The 19,432-nt window shown below is 52.3% G+C and overlaps 4 protein-coding genes across 7 annotated transcripts in view; 2 read left to right on the top strand and 2 right to left on the bottom strand.

The window, feature by feature from the left end:
* Positions 1 to 203: 203 nt before the first annotated feature.
* Positions 204 to 2,532, bottom strand: LOC115484528 (hepatic lectin-like). The gene is made up of 4 exons (XM_050984179.1): positions 2,374 to 2,532; positions 1,150 to 1,257; positions 563 to 631; positions 204 to 415 (listed from the first exon to the last, which is right to left on the bottom strand). The coding sequence occupies exons 1-4, from the start codon at positions 2,414 to 2,416 to the stop codon at positions 219 to 221; spliced, it is 417 nt and encodes a 138-aa protein (XP_050840136.1). The 5' UTR covers positions 2,417 to 2,532; the 3' UTR covers positions 204 to 218.
* A 1,720-nt stretch (positions 2,533 to 4,252) lies between these two features.
* On the top strand, positions 4,253 to 9,033 carry PIN1 (peptidylprolyl cis/trans isomerase, NIMA-interacting 1). Of its 3 annotated transcripts, none has more exons than XR_007779667.1 (5): positions 4,253 to 4,330; positions 5,867 to 6,058; positions 6,663 to 6,773; positions 7,223 to 8,225; positions 8,364 to 9,033. XR_007779667.1 is itself a non-coding variant. In XM_030232015.2 (4 exons), the coding sequence occupies exons 1-4, from the start codon at positions 4,273 to 4,275 to the stop codon at positions 7,330 to 7,332; spliced, it is 471 nt and encodes a 156-aa protein (XP_030087875.2). In that variant the 5' UTR covers positions 4,253 to 4,272; the 3' UTR covers positions 7,333 to 9,033. The 3 variants fall into 3 exon arrangements, 1 of the variants encoding a protein (XP_030087875.2); XR_007779666.1 differs by having other exon boundaries at positions 7,223 to 8,294; XM_030232015.2 differs by having other exon boundaries at positions 7,223 to 9,033.
* A 1,159-nt stretch (positions 9,034 to 10,192) lies between these two features.
* Positions 10,193 to 18,206, top strand: OLFM2 (olfactomedin 2). 2 transcript variants are annotated; one of them, XM_050984041.1, is made up of 6 exons: positions 10,193 to 10,308; positions 14,397 to 14,546; positions 14,792 to 14,947; positions 15,520 to 15,739; positions 16,323 to 16,429; positions 17,000 to 18,206. In XM_050984041.1, exons 1-6 carry the CDS (start codon positions 10,234 to 10,236, stop codon positions 17,675 to 17,677), a joined length of 1,386 nt encoding a protein of 461 aa, XP_050839998.1. In that variant the 5' UTR covers positions 10,193 to 10,233; the 3' UTR covers positions 17,678 to 18,206. The 2 variants fall into 2 exon arrangements, with proteins under 2 accessions (XP_050839998.1, XP_050839997.1); XM_050984040.1 differs by lacking the exon at positions 10,193 to 10,308 and adding an exon at positions 11,179 to 11,858.
* A 546-nt stretch (positions 18,207 to 18,752) lies between these two features.
* CHCHD5 (coiled-coil-helix-coiled-coil-helix domain containing 5) overlaps positions 18,753 to 19,432 on the bottom strand; it is a 2,362-nt gene continuing 1,682 nt past the window's right edge. Inside the window, exon 4 of the mRNA XM_050984790.1 lies at positions 18,753 to 18,807. Within this exon, the coding sequence (XP_050840747.1) occupies positions 18,753 to 18,807 (55 nt within the window). The remainder of the gene's footprint in view (positions 18,808 to 19,432) is intronic.

Here is a 19,432-nt window from a genome sequence, read left to right as displayed (position 1 = left end):
GGCGGCATTTCGGAATTCCCTTTGGGATTTGGGACAGGTTCTCAGGATTTGGGATCAGGATGGGGATTTGGCACAGGATTCGGGACTGGGATTGGGGATTGGGATCAGGATGGGGATCGGGGATGGGGTTTTCGAGGATTTGGGATCAGGGTGGGGATTTGGGATTGGGATCTGGGGTTAGGATGCAGATCAGGGATGGGGAATTTTGGGATTTGGGGTCAGGATGGGGATGGGGGATGGGGTGTTTTGGGGTTTGGGGTCACCTGCTCGGCGAAGCTGCCGACGGCGGCGAGGTCGGCGCGGCGCTCCCGGCACTGCTCCCGCGCCCGCTCCCAGCTCAGCCGCGCCAGCGAGAAATAATAACAATTCCCAGAGAAATATTCCCATTCCCGGGAATCCGCCCCGCACGGGAACACTGCGGGAACAACCCCAGCACGGACGTGGGGGAATTTTACCCAGATTTTGGGATTTGGGAATTCTCTCTCCCTGAATCCCCAGGGTGTTGGGATATTGGGGATACCCAGAGGGAAAAGGGAAAAATTTAGGGAATTTTGGGACTTACGGAAGGAATCCCAACTGGAAAAATTCCACTCCGGTTTCTCCTGGTGGAGTTTGGAGGAAATGGAGGAAACTGGGGGGAAAGAAAAGAGGGAAAAATTCCTGAAAAATCGGAATTCTGGGTTTTTTTGGGGAATTTCCCACCCTTTGTATCCCAGGATTTGGGGATTTTGGGAATTTCCTGTCCCAGTTCCTGATGGAATTTGAGGGGTCTTTTGGGGATTGGGATGGGAATGAGGGAATTCAGGGGATTTGGGAATAAGGGAATTCAGGGATTTTGGATGGAATGAGGGAATCAGGAGGAAATTCCAGGATTTGGGGTGGACAGAGGGGGAGTTCCCCCATGCAGAATTCAGGAATTCTGGGGGATTGTGGCATTTGGGATGGGAATTCAGGGAATTACGGGAATTGGAATGGAATTGAGGGAACTGAAGGATTTGGGAACTCAGGGAATTGGGATGGAAGGGAATTCGGGTGAACTTCCCAGCCCGGATTTTGGGAACGCAGAGGAATTCCGGGATTCGGGGTGGACGGAGCGGGAGTGTTGCCACCAGGGATTCCGGGAATTCTGGGAATGTCGGGGTCCCGCACCTCTGGCGAGCGCCAGAGCGCTGAGGCCCAGCAGGAGCAGCGAGGAGAGCGCCAGGCTCAGGTACACGGCCGGGAAGGAGCGCAGCCGCGCCGGGAGCGCCGCGCCGCCTGGGAACGGGGCCAAACACCGGGAAATCGGGAAAAACGGGGGAAAAACGGGGAGAAACGGGGGGAAACGGGGGGAAACGGGGCGGGGGGAATGGAGTTAAAACAGGGAAATTGGGGAAAACGGGGAGAAACGGGGACATTTGGGATAAAATGGGGAGAAATGGAGGAAAAACGGGGAAATTGGGAAAAACGGGGAAACGGGAAATTGGGGATAAAATGGGGGAAACCGGGGAGAAACAGGGGGATATGGGGATAAAATGGGGAGAAACCGGGGAAAAGGGGAAAACTGGGGATAAAATGGGAGGAAATGGAGAAAAATGGGAAAGAAATGGGATAAAAGGGGGAGAAAATGGGAAATGGGATAAAATAGGGAAAACCAGAGAAAATCAGGGAAAATCAGGGAAAAAATGGTGGTGGGGGGGAATGGGATGAAACTGGGATAAAATGGGGAAAACAGGAAAACACAAAAGATCCAGGGGTAATCCAGCAAATCTTGGGGAAAATGGAGGGGAAATGAAGAAAAATCCAGGGAAAATGGAGGGAAAATCCAGGGGTAATCCAGAAAAATGGAGGGAAAATCAAGGGCAAATCCTGGGAAAAAAACAGGGGAAAATCCAAGGAAAATCCCTCCCTGCTCTTCCCAGGATTTTTCCCCAGCTTTTCCCGCTCTGTTTGTCCAGGGGTTAATCAATAACAGGAATGCTCTGAGTTTGCCTCCAGGAGAGGAAAATTTGGGAAAAATTCCCAGGATTTGGGCTTCTTTTATTAGGATTCTTTTGGGAATTATTCAGGGATTCATTCCTGATTAATTCCAGGATAATTTTATTTGGAATCATTTGTTCCAATGATTATTTTGGGAATTATTTAAGGAATTCTTTTGGGAGTTATTTAGGGATTATAGGGGAATTATTTAGGGAATTACTTTTAAATCATTTCCCGATTATTTCTGGGATTCTTTTGAGAATTCCCATAATTTCCTCCTGGGATTCCCAGGAATTTGAAGCTCCCGGGATGGGAATTTTTGGGATTATCCAAATTCCCTGATCGGCGAGGAAGAGGGAAGGAAAAGCCCTTGGAAAAACCCTTGGAAAAGCAGGAAAAATCCAGGAATTCCACCTGGGAAGAGGCGCAGGTCATCCTGGAGCTCCTCCTCGTCCATCCTGGGAGTTTTGGAGGGATTTTTTCGATTTTCCGGATCAGGGCCCACAGGGGCACTCTGGGGACGATCCTGGAAATGTTCCGGTTCCTCCTTCCCCTCCAGAGGGTTAAAATTTAATCCAAGGAATTTTTGGGGTTGGATTTTGGGGCTTGGATTGGAGCCAATTCCAGGGAGTTGCAGTTTTTTTTTTTTTTTTCCCTTCATCCAAGGATTTTTTGGGATTTTTAGTCTTTTTCTATTAATTTTAAAATTGATTTTTTAGGGGTTTTTTGGAGGGGGATTTCTGTGGACTTTTGCAGAATTTTCATGGATTGTATTTTTTGTGGATTTTTGTGAGGCTTTCATTGAATTTTAGGGATTGCTCTGATTTTTTTTTTTAGGGGAATTTTAAAAGACTGTAATGGATTCTTTAGGTCTTGATGGGTTATTTTTGGGTTGCAGGGCACTTTTAAATTTTTTTTTAATTTTTTGTGCATTTTGTTTTTGTAAATTTTTGTGTATCTGTGGGGATTTTTATTTATTTTGAAGATTTTGGACAATGTTTCTTTGAATTTCGGGGATTTTGGCGAATTTTTATTTGAATTTTGGTGGCTGCTGGAGAGATTTTTTGGGAATTTTCAAGGATTTTCCTCCTCCCTTGAATCGAAACCACAAAATCCAAGCCTAGGAAATCTGAACAATCGGGAATTATCCCCAAAAACCCTCGATTTGGGAACAAATCCCGCGATTCCGAGGGCACAGAGACCTGGATTTCATCACCAGGGCCAAATTCCGGCCGAATTTTTGCCAAAACTCCCGAGGATTTGGGGTCAGGGCGGCCCAAAAAGGCAGCAGGGCCCTGAAGGGCGGGAAAAAAGGGCGGGAAAAAAGGGCGGGAAAAAGGCGGGAGAAGGTGGGGAAAGGGCAGGAAAAAGGCGAGGCCAGGGTGGCTCTGGGCGCCGTTTTTCCCCTGCAGGTCCCCGTTGTCCCCAGTAACCCCTCGGAGCCCCCCGTGGAAGCCAAAGACCCTCCCAGTAGCTCCCAGTAACCCCCAGTAACCCCCAGTACCCACCCGTTGGGGGGCCCGGGCCGCTCCCTCCGCCATCTTGGCCGTTGCTAACAACAAATGCTGTTGCCAGGCAACGCTTCAGTTAACCGGCTTCTGTGTGACGTCACTTCCCACACACAATTATGTAACTTCCGGGCTCAGTACAATGGCGCCCTGGAGGTACCGGGAGTGCTCAGGAAGTACCGGGAGACCCCTGAGGGGTCCCGGGTAGGCTCCGGAGGTCTCGGGGAAGGCTTCGCACCCCTCGCCCCTCTTTCCCCTCTCTAAATCCACCAACCCACCCCTCGTTGGCCTTAATTCCTACTGCGGATGAGATCCACGACGGGGATGAACGACCAGGAGCGGCTGCCGCGCGTCCCCCCGGTGTCTCCCGGTGTTTCCCATTTTCCTCCCCACCCCCGGTTCTCCGCCTCCCATCCCCTCTGTGACCAAACCGGCGCCACGCTGAGGCTTTTAACCGGCCGCGCGCGTCCTGGAGCGTTGAATTTATTGATAATAAAGCTGTTTTGGAGTCTCCGGTTATTTCGTGGCTCCGGTGGGACCAGGGCGCCCTAACCAGGAATGGTGGGGGTGGTACAGTGTCTTTGCGTTCCGGTTAAGTTTGTCCACGCGCAGCTACCGTCCCTCCTTTCCAGCGCGCAGCTGGCTTCAGCCCGCGCCTGATTGACGGGTGGCTCCGCCAATAGAATTGCCCGCTGTAGGGCGCCACGTCTCTGCCGATCAATGGGATCGCGAGCAGGGCGGGTTTGCCCGCCCCTCCGCGCGCCGGTGTGGGCGGGCCGCACAGGGTGGGCAGAGGGAAGGGAAGATGGCGGAGGAGGAGAAGCTGCCCGCGGGGTGGGAGAAGCGCATGAGCCGCAGCTCCGGTGAGGGCCTGAGAGCGGGGGCTACCGGAGAAGGGCGCAGGGAAGGAGCGGCGGGGATGGGGGAGGTGGGAAAGGGGGGGTGCGGGCGGCGGGGCTGGGCTTCGGAGGCGATGAGGGGGCGTGGGGGGGGGGGGGAGGTGCGTGAGGGGAATTAGAGGGGGGGGGAACCGAATTGAGGGGGGCGTCCTGTGGGGGTCATCGCCTCAGGGAGGGGGAATCACTCTCGTGAGGAAAATTTGGGTGGGGGTCCCTAACTCAGGGCGTTCTGAGGGGGATCTTCATCTCAGGGAAGGGGGGGACACCTCCGTGAATGAATTTGGGGGGGTCGTCAACTCCGTGAGGGGAATTTGAGCGGGGGTCCTCCTCGTGAGGGCAACTTGGGGGGGGTCGTCGCCTTAGGGAAGGAGGGACCCCCAACTGAGGAGGATTTGGGTGGGAGTCATTCCCCAGCAGGAAGGGGTCAGAACTTGGGCGGTTTTCGGGGGTCAGAAGTTGAATTTTGGGGTCAGGACGTTGGGGTTTGGGGTCTATAACTTGGGGGTTGGTGAGTCGATCACTGATCAATAACCAATAATTGATCAATATCCCCTAAGAAGGGTGTGCTGCTTCATTCACCTCATGGTGGGGTCAATCCTGGGGTCCGTAATCTGGTTTTTGTATCTTTAAGCTTTTTTCTTGCTCCCAATCGCTAATCCATCAGTGATCAATAGACAATAATTGATCAGTAACTCTGTAGGATGGTTTTACTGCTTCAGCCACTCGAGGAACACAAGTCGGTGGTGTCCATCAATGGATTTTTAGGGTCTTTAACCTGGGTTTTGGGTTCCATAACCTCCATTTTCAGCATCAGTCAGTAACAAATCACCCATATCAATAACTGATATTTGATCAACAACTCCTTTGTGAGGCTGTACTACTCCAACCACCGGACGAACACCAGTCAGCAGGGTCATTCAGCTGTTACTAAGCTGGGATTTGATGTGAATAACCTGGTTTTTTAGCGTAAATCAATGCCTGATCACCAATCAATAACCAATAACTGATCAATAACCCCTCAGGACGGGTGTACTACTTCAACACCTGGTGAACACGAGTCAGCAGGGTCAGTATTGCGGTCTGTAAGAGGGGTTTTGGTGCTGATAACCAGCTTTAGTGATACCAATCAGTAACTGATCAATAACCAATAAGTGTACAATAACCAATAACTGATCAATAACCCCTCAGGACGGGTGTACTGCTTCAACCAGCTGGTGAACACGAGTCAGCAGGGTCAGTATTGGGGCCTGTAAGAGGGGTTTTGGTGCCGATAGCCAGTTTTTGTGATACCAATCAGCAGTCAATAACTGATCAATAACCAATAGCTGATCAATAACTCCATAGGATGCGTGTACTGCTTCAACCACCTGACGAACGCCAGCCAGTGGGGTCAATGTTGGGGCCTGTAAGAGGGGTTTTGGGGCCAAAAGCCAGTATTTTTGGTACCAATCAGTAACCAATAGCTGATCAATAACCAATAAGCGATCGATACCCCCTCAGGACGGGTGTACTACTTCAACCACCTGACGAACGCCAGCCAGTGGGAGCGGCCGAGCGGGGGCGCGCGGGCGGAGCCGGGCCGCGTGCGCTGCTCGCACCTGCTGGTCAAGCACAACCAATCGCGGCGGCCGAGCAGCTGGCGGCAGGAGCGCATCACCCGCTCCAAGGAGGAGGCGCTGGAGCTGATCAACGGCGAGTGACGGGGGGTCCGGGAATGCCGGGGGGTGGGATCGGGGGTCGGGAATGCCGGGGTCCGGGAATGCGGGGGGGGTGGAATGCCGGGGGGTCGGAAGCGGGGGGGTCGGGAATGCGGGGGGGTCCGGGAATGCCGGGGGGGCGTCTGGGAATGCCGGGGGGGTCCGGGAATGCCGGGGGATCCGGGAGTGCCGGGGGGGGTCTGGGGATGCCAGGGGGGATCTGGGAATGTGGGGGGGATCCGGGAATGCTGGGGGGATCTGGGAATCCTGGGAACAGAGAGCTTTTCATCTGTGTCTGTCAATGTGTTTGGAGCTCATCAGTGGTGAGTGGGGGAGTCTGGGAATGCTGAGGAATTCCTGGGAATGCTGGGGGAATCTGGGAATGCTAGGGGGAAAAAAGCCTGGGAATAGTGATTTTGGGAAAATAAAAGTGGGAATGGTGATTTTTTGGGGGGAAAAAATCCAGAGGAATGTTGGTTTTGGGGTGGTTTTGAGGATGTGTTGGGGCTCTGTCTCCTTTTCCATGGAATTTGCGGCATCCAGGGAATTTCAGGAGTGCTTTTGGTCCCTAAATTTGGGGGTTTTCCCATTTTTTCCAGGTTACATCCAGAAGATCAAATCAGGAGAGGAGGATTTTGAGTCTTTGGCTTCGCAGTTCAGCGACTGCAGCTCGGCCAAGGCCGGAGGGGACCTGGGAGCGTTTGGGAGAGGTGAGGGATTCATCCCAAAAAACCCTCAATTCCAGGGGATTCATCCCAAAAAAACCCCAAATCCCTCAATTCCAGGGGATTCATCCCCAAAAAACCCCCAAATCAATTGCTTTTAGAGGATTTATCCCCCCATAAAACCCCAAATCTCCTATAGTTCCAACTGGAACAAACTTCTGGAATCAACTCCCCCCCTTCAAATCCCAGATTTTTCTTTGGGAAATGCCTCAAATCTCAAATTTTTTATGGAATTTTGGGTGGTACTTGCTCTTTTTTTAGGTTCCAAACCTCCCTATATGGTTCTTTTTTCCCTTTATGACACAAAATTCTGTCTGGGATCAATCCAGCAGGACAAACTCCTGGAATGAATCCCACCCCCTCCTTCAAATCCCAGAGTTTTCCTGGGGAAGTGCCCCAGATCCCAAGTTTTTGAATGGAATTTCGGGTTGCAGGGCAGATGCAGAAGCCGTTCGAGGACGCCTCGTTCGCGCTGCGGGCCGGCGAGATGAGCGGCCCCGTGTTCACGGAATCCGGGATCCACATCATCCTCCGCACGGAGTGAAGTGCCTTGGGAGGGCCGGGCCTCCTGGGAATTCCATGGGAACGGGCGGGAATCCCTGGGAGCCCGGGGGAACCTGTGGGGATCTGCGGGAATCTGTGGAAGTCCTCAGGAATCCATGGGGATTCATGGGAACCTACAGGAATTCATGGAGATCCTGGGGAATCCGTGGAGATCTGTTGGAATCTGCAGAGATCTGTTAACTCCTCGGGAAGCCATGGGAATCCACAGGAAATCCACGGGAATCCTCAGGAAATCCATGGGAATCTATGGAGATCCATGGGAATTCACAGGAATTCATGGAAGTCCATGGAAATCTATGGGAGTCTATGGAAACCCTCAGGAATTCATGGGAATTCACAGAAATCCTCAGGAATTGATGGGAATCTATGGAAATCCTCAGGAATTCATGGAGGTCCATGGGAATCCTCAGGGATCCACAGAAAATCCATGGGAATCCACGGGAATCCCACCCCGCGCTCCCCAATAGGAACTCCAGACCCCACAACTCCTCCGTTGTTCCCTCCCGGGCGGGAGCAAAAACAGGGAATTCCCACGGTTCTTTGGGAATGTTGGGTCGGCCAGAGCCGCCTCCCGGCGGTCCCACGGTGGTGGCAGTGACAATGGCAGCGATGACGATGGCCAGCAATGACAGTGACAACAAGGACGATGACAATGACCAACGACAATGACAATGACCAGTGATGGTGACAATGACCATGGTCAGCGGTGGTGACAGTGACCGTGACCAACAGTGACAATGACCAACGGTGGTGACAATGACCATGACCAATAGTGGTGACGAGTGACAATGACCATGACCAACAATGACAATGACCAGCGATGGTGACCATGACCATGACCAACAGTGGTGACAGTGACAATGACCAGTGAAGGTGACAATGACCAGCGGTGGTGACCATGACCATGACCAACAGTGGTGACAGTGACAATGACCAGTGAAGGTGACAATGACCAGCGGTGGTGACCATGACCATGACCAACAGTGGTGACAGTGACAATGACCAGTGAAGGTGACAATAATGACCAGCGATAATGACAGTGACCAACGATGGTGATGACGACGATGACCAGCCATGGCAATGGCCTGCAATGGTGACAGTGATGATGATGACGATGACGGTGACACCAATGATGACGCCACCCCCGAAGGTGCCACGGCCAGTGCCAGGCCAGGCCCCCTCCCCCACCCCCTGCATGTTTATTTAACTCTTTCCCGCTCTCTTCTCCCCAAAAAACGCCCTCAATCCGAAGGCTCCTCTTGATTCAAGCCATTAATTAATTAATTACTCGTTAATTAATAGCAGAAATGAGGCAGCTCCCGTGGTGTCCCTTCACAGCATCCGTCCGGATTATCCCGGGAATTTCCCAGCACCGTTGCTTGGACTTCCAAAAAACAGCTGCCAGATTTTTGGGGTAAATTCACAGGAAATTGGGAAAAAGTGGCCGCAGTTCTGTTTTCCCGCCCTTTCGGGGCCACTGGTTTTCAGTCTGGGGTGAAGAAAAGTTGGATTTGGGGAGGTTTTTTCCAAGATTTTTCGATTCTGTCGTTTCTGCTTCGTTCAGTGGGAAAAAAACAGGAAAAATCCCAAAAATCCCAGCTTGGATTGGTGCAAAAATTCCCAAAAAAAGCTGTAAAGCCCCAGCTCTTTTCCTGCAGAAATAAATCCTCCTCCAGTGGAATTTCTGTTGATTCTGGGTCTTTCTTTCTTCCTCTTTTTTTTTTTTTTTTTTAATAAATTGGAAAAAGGGAAAATTCTAGGTTTTTTGTTTGTTTGTTTGTTTGTTTGTTTGTTTTTTAATGGGACTTGGAGTTTAAAATGGATGGAAAATGGGCTAAAATTGGGAATTTGGGGATTTATTTAATAGGAAAATGGGATTTATTAGTAGGCCATAATCGGATTTGTTAATAGGGAATAATTTGATTTATTTAATAGGGAATATGGGATTTAATAATGTGAGATATGGGATTAATGAGAAATATGGGATTTTGTGGGAAATCTGGGATTTATCAGTAGGGAATATGAGATTTAATTAATAGGGAATGGATTTATTCAATGGGGAATATGGAATTTAGTTAATAGGAAATCTGGGATTTAGGGGGTGGTTCCAGGGGGTACTGTGGACAACAGGACCTCCCCCAAATCCCCCTAAAATCCCCCAAATCCTCCCCAAGCTCCCCATAAATCCCAAAAAAAACCCCCAAATTCCTAAAATCCCCAAATTCCCCTGCCAAAAAACCCCAAATACCCTCTAAATTCCCCCAAATTCCCCCCCAAATTCTCCCAAACTCCAAATCCTACAGATCAAAGGGATTTGGGGGGAATTTAGGGGGATTTGGGATTTTGGGGGAGGGCGATTTTGGGTTGGGGGTCATGGGGCAGAATTTGGGGGGGATTTGGGGTTTTTTAGGGGGATTTGGGGGTTTTGGGGAGGGGGATTTCAGAGTGGTGGGCCATGGAGCAGCATTTGGGGGAGTTTTGGGGGAATTAGGGGGATTGTGGAATTTGGGGGCGACTTCGCAGAATTTTGGGGGATTTGGAGAGACGGATAAAAGGGGGGGGGATGGGAACCACGAGACCACGCCCCACTCCCCAAACCCCCCCCCAAGTCCCCCCAAATCCCCCCAAAATCCTCTCCCCCCCTACCCCACCTCTCCCCGGTGACCCCTCCCCAGAATTTTTTGGATTTTTTGGGGATTTTTCGGGGATTTTTTGGGGATTTTCTTTAGGGCGGCTCCGAAGCTGCGGCTGCGCGGAGGCTCCGGGGTGGGGAGGGGGGGCGACGGGGGGGTGGGGGTGGGAATTATTTGGGAATTTTTGGGGGTCCTGGAGGAGTTTTGGGGGCATTTTGGGGGATCTTGGGGAGTTTGGGGGGTTCAGGATGCGCTTCCTCCCCCCCATCCCCCCCAGCCTCCTCCTCCTCCTCCTCCTCCTCCTCCTCCTCCGCGCCAGGCAGGTAAGGGGGAGAATTTCGGTAATTTGGGGGGGGGGATTTTTTTTGGATTTGGGTTTAGTTTTTTTTGGTTTTTTTTTTTTTTTTTTTTTGGTTTTTTTTTGGTTTTTTTTGGGGGGGGGAGGGGGAGGGGAGGCGACGGCGGCGGGAATTTTGGGAATTGCGGGAATTTTGGGAATTGCGGGGATGGCGCTGGGTGTGGCCGTGGGGGAGGGGAATGGGACACGGGGACAGAGCAGGGGGGAGGGAAGGGAGGGGGGGAACTGGGGACACTGGGGGGCACTGGGAGATACTGGGGGGACACTGGGAACACCGCCAGTTTGAACTGGGGGACAACTGGGGGCACTGGGGACCTTCCCAAACACCCCCAGTTTGAACTGGGAGACACTGGGGGGAGTTTAGGGGACAGCTCAGGACGCTGGGGGAAAGGAGCTCTCCAAAATCTCCAAAATTCCCTCCAAAATCCCCAAATTTCCCTAGAAAATCTCCAAAACCCCCAAAATTCACCACAAAACCCCCAAAAATTCCCCCCCAAAAAACTCTAAAAACTCCAAAATTCTCCCACAAAAAGCCAAAGCCGCGCGGGGTGGGAGGAGTTTGGGGATCCTGGGGGATTTTGGGGTTCTGGTCCCCTAAATTTGAGATGTTGGCGGGTTCCCACCCCGAACTCGCCCCAAACCCGCCCCAAACCTACCCCAAACCCGCCCCTCACTAATCCCGGCCTAAACCCGCCCCGAGCCCGCCCCGAACCCTCCCCGGTGCCGGTGCCGGTCCCGCCCCGTTTCGGGGCCGTTCGGGGCTGGCCCCGGGCCAGCAGCAGCGACGTCACCCCCGGGCCCCGCTCCCAGCGGGGGCGGCTCGGAGCGGGCCCGGCACCGGCACCGGCGACAGCCCCGGGACGGGGGCGACACCCCCGGACACCGGCGACAGCCCCGGGGGGGCTTTGGGGGCTCCCGGTGCCACCCCGCGACCCCTTTAAAACCGCGGGGGCGGCTCCGATCGGGCCGGTACCGGGTCCCGGTGCCATCCCCGGGAGGGATCGAGGGTGCGACGCCTGGTGCCGGTGCCACCCCCGTTCCCGGTGCCACCCCCGGTTCCCGGTGCCGCGCTTTTAAGGCGGGTGGGGCTCTGCTCGAACCGGTCCCGGCTCCCGGTACCACTCTCGGGGGGAGGTGAGGGTGCTACCCCCCAATCCCGGTCCCGGTTCCGGTGCCGCGTTTTTACGGCGGGGGGCTCTGATCGAACCGGTCCCGGTCCCGATTGACGGTGCCACCCCCGATTCCCGGTACCGCGTTTTTACCGCGGTGGGGAGGGAGGGAGGGAGGGAGGCTCTCCTCGAGCCGCTGCCGGTTCCCGGTGTCACCGGGGGGGGTGATGGGCACGGGGCGCTGCCGGTGGCGGCGGCGGCGGCGACAATGACGGTGCCGCTGCTGAAGATCGGGGCCGTGCTCAGCACCATGGCCATGGTCACCAACTGGATGTCCCAGACCCTCCCGTCGCTCGTGGGGCTCAACGGCACCGCCGTGTCCCGGGCCGGGACATCCGAGAAAATCGTGAGTGACCCCCCCGGTACCGGGGGGAGGAATCCCCGAACCGGGAGGGGTCGGTTATGGGGTTTTTGTGGGGATTATGGGGCTGGCGAAGGCTGCGGCAGAGGTGGGGGTTCGGGGAGGGGGAACGACCCCCCCCCCGCGGTGCTTACCGGAGCACAGGGACCCCCCGAAATCCCCCCAAGGACCCCTAGTCTGCCCCCCCCCCCCGGTTTTGGGGACTCCCCCCCTTTGCCGCCTCCCTGGCACCCCGAATTTTGGGGACCACCCCCTTTGCCATCCCCTGAATCCCCCCGGTGCTACCCGGTGCACCAGGACCCCCCCAACCCCCCTCCCCCCGGGACCTCCCTGAATCCCCTCCCGGTTTGGGGGACCCCCCCAACACCCCTGAATTTTGGGGACCCCCTCATTGCCACCCCCGGTTCTTCCCGGAGCACCGGGACCCCTCCAAAACCCACCCGCTTTTGGGGAGCCCAGAGCCCCCCCGGGGAATCCCCGCATCGTCCCGGGCATCCCCCAAATTTTGGGGACCCCTCTTTGCCACCCCCGGGACCCCCCCGAAATTCCCCGGGGAACGTCCCGGGCATCCCCCGATTTCTGGGGACCCCCCCCAAGTTTGGGGAGCTCCCCGAATTCCTCCCGGAAACCCCAAATTTTAGGCACCCCCCCCCCATTCTCCCTCCAATTCTCCCCCCCTTCCCAAAATTCTGCCGGAACCCCCCTGGAATTCCCACCGGCAATTTTGGGATCCCCCCCAGATTTTGGGATCATCCCCGGACCTCCCCCCCCTCCCCCGCAATTTTTTGGGGGGGTCCCCGATCCCTTTTTTCCCCTGGAAAATCCAAATTTTGAGGGAATTTTGGGACTGCGGCAGCTCCGGGGGCATAAGAATTCCCAAAATTGGAACGGGGATGGGTTTTGGGGTTAAAAATCTGGTTTTTAGAGGGTTTTATTTTGTAAGGGGCGGGGGGGGGGCTAAAATTTGGGAGCGGAGCTTAGGATGTTGCCGTGAATTTTGGGAAGGGGAGGAATATTTGGGATCAATTTGTATGAACCCCCGAAAAATCCCGATTGGAATTTGGGGGAGGTGGGAGGGAAGGCCTGGAAAAGGGAGAAGGGGTAATTTTGGGGGGTTTGGGGGAATTTTGGTTTTTTTTTTTGATTTTTTTTTTAATTTTGGGATCGCATTCCCAGCTCCTCCCCCCCCCACCAGCTGTCAATCAGCGCCGCGGGGTAATTAGCGCCCGCCGGACGTTAATTAGCGCCTCATTAACCACCCTTGTCCCTCATTTATCACCGGGAAGCGGCCCCTGGAATAAAAACCAGGAATGGGCAGAATTCTTCTCAAAAATCCCGGGAGGTTATCTCTTTTTTTTTTTTTCCTTGTTTGCCTTTTTTTTTTTTTTTTTTCCCGGGATTTTGGAGGTTTTTGGGGAAAACCGGACTTTTAAAAAATTTTTTCCTCCCTTTCTTAGAGAGATGGGATAGAATTTCCCAGGTCAGCCCTGGAGATTTGGCATTTGGCGAGAAAAAAACTGGATTCTCACACCACCCCAAAAAAATGGGAAGAGCTCCCTCTTTTTTTATTCCTGCATTTTGGGGTTTCTGGGATGAGAGAGAGCTCCCTCTTTTTTTATTCCTGGATTTTGGGGTCCCTCATTCCTGAATGTTTGGGACACAGTCCCTGAATTTGGGGTCTCTTCCCTAAGAAATTCCCCCTTTTTCCCCCAAGATCCCAAATTCCTCTCCCCAGTTTCCTTCTCATCCCAAATTCCCCCTTTCCCCCCCCAAATCCCAGAATCTGCCTCCATCCCTGAGAAATTCCCGGTTTGCCCCTTTCTCCCCCTTTTCCCCCAAAATCCCAAATCTCGCCTCCATCCCAGAGAAATTCTCCCTTTTTTCCCTCTTTTCTCCCCAAAATCACAAACTCCTCCCAGCGCCTCCCCCCCGCCCAGGCCGCTCTCATTAATTATTCATTAACGCTCCCTCATTAATTATTCATTAACGCTCCCTCATTAAGGATTCATTACGGCTCCAGAGGGTGGGGGAGGGGCTGCGGCTGCTCCCGCTCCCGTTTTTTTCCTGGGAATTTTTTTATTCCCGGATTTTCCATTTTGGGTGGAAAAACTGCTATTTTGGGGCCGTCGCTATGTGGGGTAATTACCGAGGTTTATCCCGATTTATTGGGGGGGTTTATTCCGAATTTTTGGGGAGATCCTGGAGGGATTTTCCTCTTTTTTATTTATTTTTTTTTTCCTGTGGAGTGTGATGTCAGCGCGGTTTTGACGTCATCTGCTGGGGAATGGGAGACAAAAAGGGAAAAATGAGGAAAAGAAGGAAAAATGGGGGGAAATGGGGGAAAAAGGGGCAAATTGGGGAAGAAAGAGGGGGGAAGGACGAGGGGAAATGGGAGGAAAGAGGGTGAAAAGAGGCAAAAATGGTAATAAACTGAATTTTGGAATCGGGATTCTCTGGGACCTGGGAATTTCCAGATCTTCCTGGGTTTTTGGGAATTCTGAGATGCCGATCCCGATTTTCCAGACCCTTTTCCAGAGCCCAGATGAGGGCTGGCAGGTTTTCACCTCGGCGCAGGCTCCGGACGGGAAATGTCTCTGCACCGCCGTGATTCCCGTGCAGGGATCCTGCTCCCGGGACCTCCGCAGCCTCCAGCTCCGGCAGCTCCTGGAAAAGGTCGGGAATTCCCAAATGATCCAGAACCAATTAATTAATTGACGGGAACGGGTTAATTACTGTGGAATCCGTTAATGAATTCACTTGCAGTGGGTAATGAAGGAGTTAATTGGTGTTGGGAATGTGGGGATTTGGGATTCCATCCCTGTGGGATTCCAGGGATGAGGATTCTACTGAGATTCCCATTAATGGCCGTGATTAACCCCATTAATTACCCCGATGAACGCCGGTAATGACCCCTCCAGGTGCAGAACATCTCCCAGTCCATGGAAGTCCTGGACCTGCGCACCTTTCGGGACCTGCAGTACCTGCGGAACACAGAGGCGCTGATGAAGGGCCTGGACTCGCGGCTCCGCGTGGCCTCTGAGGGCCACAAAGCCCTCAATGCCCGCAGCTTCCAGGTGAGAAATTCCCACTTTTTACCTCAAAAAATCCCAGTGTTCCAGCCCCTTTTCCCCCTGATTTATTCCATATTTTTCCCTGTTTTATTCCCGCTGTATTTCAGTTTTCCCCTTGTTTATTCCTTCCACATTTCAGGATTTTCCCTGTGCGACCAGGCCTCAGGATCCTTTTGGGGCTTCCAGAGCTGAAAATACCAAATTTTTTTCAGAGTTCCCGAACCTGAACACCCCAATTTATCCCAAGGAACAAACAGCTTCCAAAAAACCTCTGAACCCCAGGATTTCGGGACCGATTTTTCCTGATTATTTTTCCCACAGGATCAGAAGGTGAACCCTGGGATTTCAGAGCTGATTTTTCCCAAATCTTTTCCCCAGGGTCTGAAGGAACAACAAAGTAAACCCTGGGATTTGGGGGGCATTTTTCCCGATTTTTTTTTTTTTTCTGCAGGATCTAAGGGTGAATCCTGGGATTTTGGGGCCAATTCTTCCCAGATGTTTTCCTTAGAATCTGAAGGAACAACAAAGTGACCCCTGGGATTTTGGGGCCCATTTCCCCCAATTTTTTCCCATAGGATCTGAAGGAGAAGATGCGGGAGCTGCTGCCGCTGCTGCCGGTGCTGGAGCAGTACAAGGCGGACTCGCGGCTCATCGTGCACCTCAAGGACGAGGTCAGGAACCTCTCTGGGATTCTCCTGGCCATCCAGGAGGAGATGGGAGCCTATGACTACGAGGAGCTGCAGCAGCGCGTGCTGCTGCTGGAGGCGCGGCTGCACGCCTGCCTGCAGAAACTGGGTAAAAAAATCCCATTGGAAATCCCAAATTTTGTCTCAAATCCTAAAGAAACGTGGTGGAAATCAGCCTAAAAGTCCTCTCCAAAATCCTCTCTGAAATCTGCCCCAAAACCACAAAAAGTCCCCCCGGAATCCCCTCAAAATATCTCTAAAATTGCTCCCAAAATCCACTGCTAAAAAAACCAAAAATCCCCCCAAAATCTGCCCCAAATCCCCTCCTAAAAGTCCCCCCAAACGTCTCCAAAATCCCCTCCAAATTTCTCCAAATATATCTAAAATACCCCCCCAATCCATCTCAAAATCACCCAAAACCTTGCCAAAATTCCCTCCCCAAAACCTCTCCGAATCCTGTCCAAAATCCACCCAAAAATCCCCCAAACACACCCAAAATCCCATTTTCCCTTCACAATCCCATTCCCAGACCCTCCAGGGCTTCCCTGACCCCATTCTGGCCCCAGTCCCTGTTTCCCTCTAGTTCCCATTTTTTCCCTTGTTTCCCAACTCCCTGATTTTTGCCATAACTCCTGCTTTTCTAAACCCCTGATTTTTCCCAGAATTCCATTTTTTCCCCCTAATTTTTCCAGGCTGTGGAAAGCTGACAGGGGTCAGCAATCCCATCACCATCCGCGCCTCGGGATCGCGCTTTGGATCCTGGATGACCGACACGATGACGCCCAGCACCGACAGCCGGGTGAGGGCCACCCCAAAAAACCAGAATTTTCCCAAAAAATCTCCTGGATCTGAGGGGATTTGGGGACAATCCTGGCACTTTTTGGGCGCGGTGATCCCTGAAAACCCATGGATTTGGCACCTGGAAGGGAATCTAAAATCCCTCCCAAAATCTCCCTTAACATCCCCCAAAACTTCCTGGGGTCTTCGAATCTTGGATTTGAGGGGGATTTGGGCAAAATCCCAGCAGTTTTCTGGTGAAAAACCATGGATTTGGCACCTGGCTGGGAATCAGTGGGGTGTTTTTGGGGTCCCCACGCCACAGATTTGGGACTTGGGCACAATCCCTGCACTTTTTGGGAACTGTTCCCTGAAAATCCCGGATGGGGGATTTGATTGCGTCTCCAATGGGTTTAGAGCCCACCTCGACGAGGTTTGGGAACCCACCTTGAAGAGGTTTTGGTTGCATCTTGAGGGGCTTTTGATCCCACCTTGACAGGAGTTTGATCCTTCCTTGCCCAGCTTGAAACCCCATTTTCCCCCCATTTTAACCCCATTTTCCCCCCATTTTAACCCTGTTTCCCCCCTCCAGGTGTGGTACATGGATGGCTACTACAAGGGCCGTCGCGTGCTGGAATTCCGCAGCCTCACCGACTTCGTCTCCGGCCAAAACTTTGTCCAGCACCTCCTGCCTCACCCTTGGGCCGGCACTGGCCACGTGGTCTTCAACGGCTCCTTGTACTACAACAAATTCCAGAGCAATGTCGCCGTCCGCTACCACTTCCGATCCCGCAGCGTCCTGGTGCAGCGCAGCCTCGCCGGCGCCGGGTACAACAACACCTTCCCCTACTCCTGGGGCGGCTTTTCTGACATCGACTTCATGGTGGATGAAAACGGACTTTGGGCCGTCTACACCACCAACCAAAATGCCGGGAATATTGTGGTGAGCCGGGTGGATCCGCACACTTTGGAAGTGCTGCGGAGCTGGGATACGGGATACCCCAAGCGGAGCGCGGGCGAGTCCTTCATGATCTGCGGGATTCTCTACGTCACCAATTCCCACCTGGCCGGCGCCAAGATTTATTTCGCCTATCACACGAACACTTCCAGCTACGAGTACACGGATATCCCCTTCCATAATCAGTATTCCCACATTTCCATGCTGGACTACAACCCGCGGGAGAGGGTGCTCTACACCTGGAATAACGGCCACCAGGTCATCTACAACGTCACGCTCTTCCACGTCATCAACACGGCTGGAGAGCTGTGATGGACATTCCCAAGGGGAGGGAGAATTCCCAGCTTTTTGTTTTCTACGCTTCCACGCTTCCCCTTTACCGTCTGCGGAATTCTGGAGGGAGGCAATGATGAGGTGGAAATTCCCAGTTGTCGGCCTGTCCCAAACTCTAATTTTGTTTTATTCCAGTTATTTTGTGCATATGCTGCATTCCCCTCTTTTTTTCCCTCTTTTTTCCCCGTTTTTTTCTTTTTTCCCCTCTTCCCCCCCTTTTTAAATATTTTTTCCCTTTTTTGTCCCCTTTCCCCCCTCTTTCCCCCATTTCTCCATTTTCCCCCCCTTTATTTCCCCATTTTTTTCCCCCAGCTCTTTGGATTTTTTTTTCCCCACATTTTTCTCCCAATTCTGCAATTTTTTCCCTTCCTCCTCCTCGGTTCCTCTGGAATTCTGTCGGATTCATGGCGCATGGAGCTGCTCTGCCTTGGGTTTTTCCGGTTTTTTTTGGGGAATTTCGGGGCCAAATTCCATCTTTATTTCAACGGCAAATAAAAAAAAAAAAATCTCTCTGGTCTTTGGTGGGAGTTGATGGCTGGCCCCCCCCCCCCCTTCTGCCCTGTTTTTAATTATTTTTAAAATTTATTATTTTAATTTCTCGCTCCCAGGGTTTTTTCTGATATTTTCCTGCTTTTTTCCTACCTGTTTTTCCAAAGAGGAAGAGGCGGAAAAGGGGGAAAAAGGATGGAAAATGGGAAAAGAGGATAGAAAGGTGGAAAAAAGGATGGAAAAGAAGAAGCAATGGAAGGGATGAAGAAGCTGGGATGATCCAGAGGGGATGGAGGATTTGGGATAGTCCTGAAGGTTTGGGATAATCCCAGGAATGGGCACGGATCTCGCTGGAGATTGGGAATGGGCACGGATCCCACTGGAGATTGGGAATGGGCACGCATCCCAGGAAATAGGCACAGATCCCACTGGAGATTGGGAATGGGCACGGATCCCAGTCCTGGCACCAGAGGAGGAATTTTGGGAAGTGCGCCTGAGCTCCCGCTGGCTCTGGGCAGCACCGGGAAAAGGCCCTGAAGGGATTAATTAGGAATTTAATTGGGAATTATGGCCAGCACAGCAGGGAGGGATCCAAGGGGCCAGAGCGACGGTGGCGGTACCTGGTGAGAGGAAAGAGGGACTGGGACTGGGAATGTGGGAATGGAAAAGGGAATATAGAAATGGAAAGGCCAGACCAGGAATACAAGAATGGGACAGGGAATATGGGGCTGGGAATGTGGGAATGGCAACCAGACAGAGAATTTGGGACAGGGAATGAGACCGGGAATGGGATGGGAGCAGGATGGGACTGGCAGGGGGTGACACCCTGTGGTGGATTCAGTGTTGGCTAAATTCCCATGGAATCTCTAGAATTATTGACTTGTTCCTTGTTGTGAGATAAAATTAGGAGGAAGTTAAAGTAGGCTTAAAACTTTAAAAGTGTATGAAGACAACTTTAGTAATAGGACTAAAAGAAGGAATAGTAAAAATCAGAATAAAACTTTAGGAACACTTCTCCTCCCCTCCCCACAACTTTTTTTCTTTCCTACTGACAATATATAGAGACAAATTTGGTATTCTCAGTCAGTTTACTTCTGCTAAAATAATCTTTCATCAGTTTTCTTAGGGAGAAGAGTCTTTCTTTCCATGGAGAAAGAAAGACTATGGAGATTTTTCTACAAGGAACAGTTTTCTTGTGGTTTCAATTTTCACCAATAGCATTTGTGAAGTCCTTTTCATCTTCCA

Source organism: Serinus canaria, chromosome 25 (assembly GCF_022539315.1).
Source record: "Serinus canaria isolate serCan28SL12 chromosome 25, serCan2020, whole genome shotgun sequence".
Lineage (NCBI taxonomy): Eukaryota > Metazoa > Chordata > Aves > Passeriformes > Fringillidae > Serinus > Serinus canaria.
This window is presented reverse-complemented; position numbering and strand designations above follow the sequence as displayed.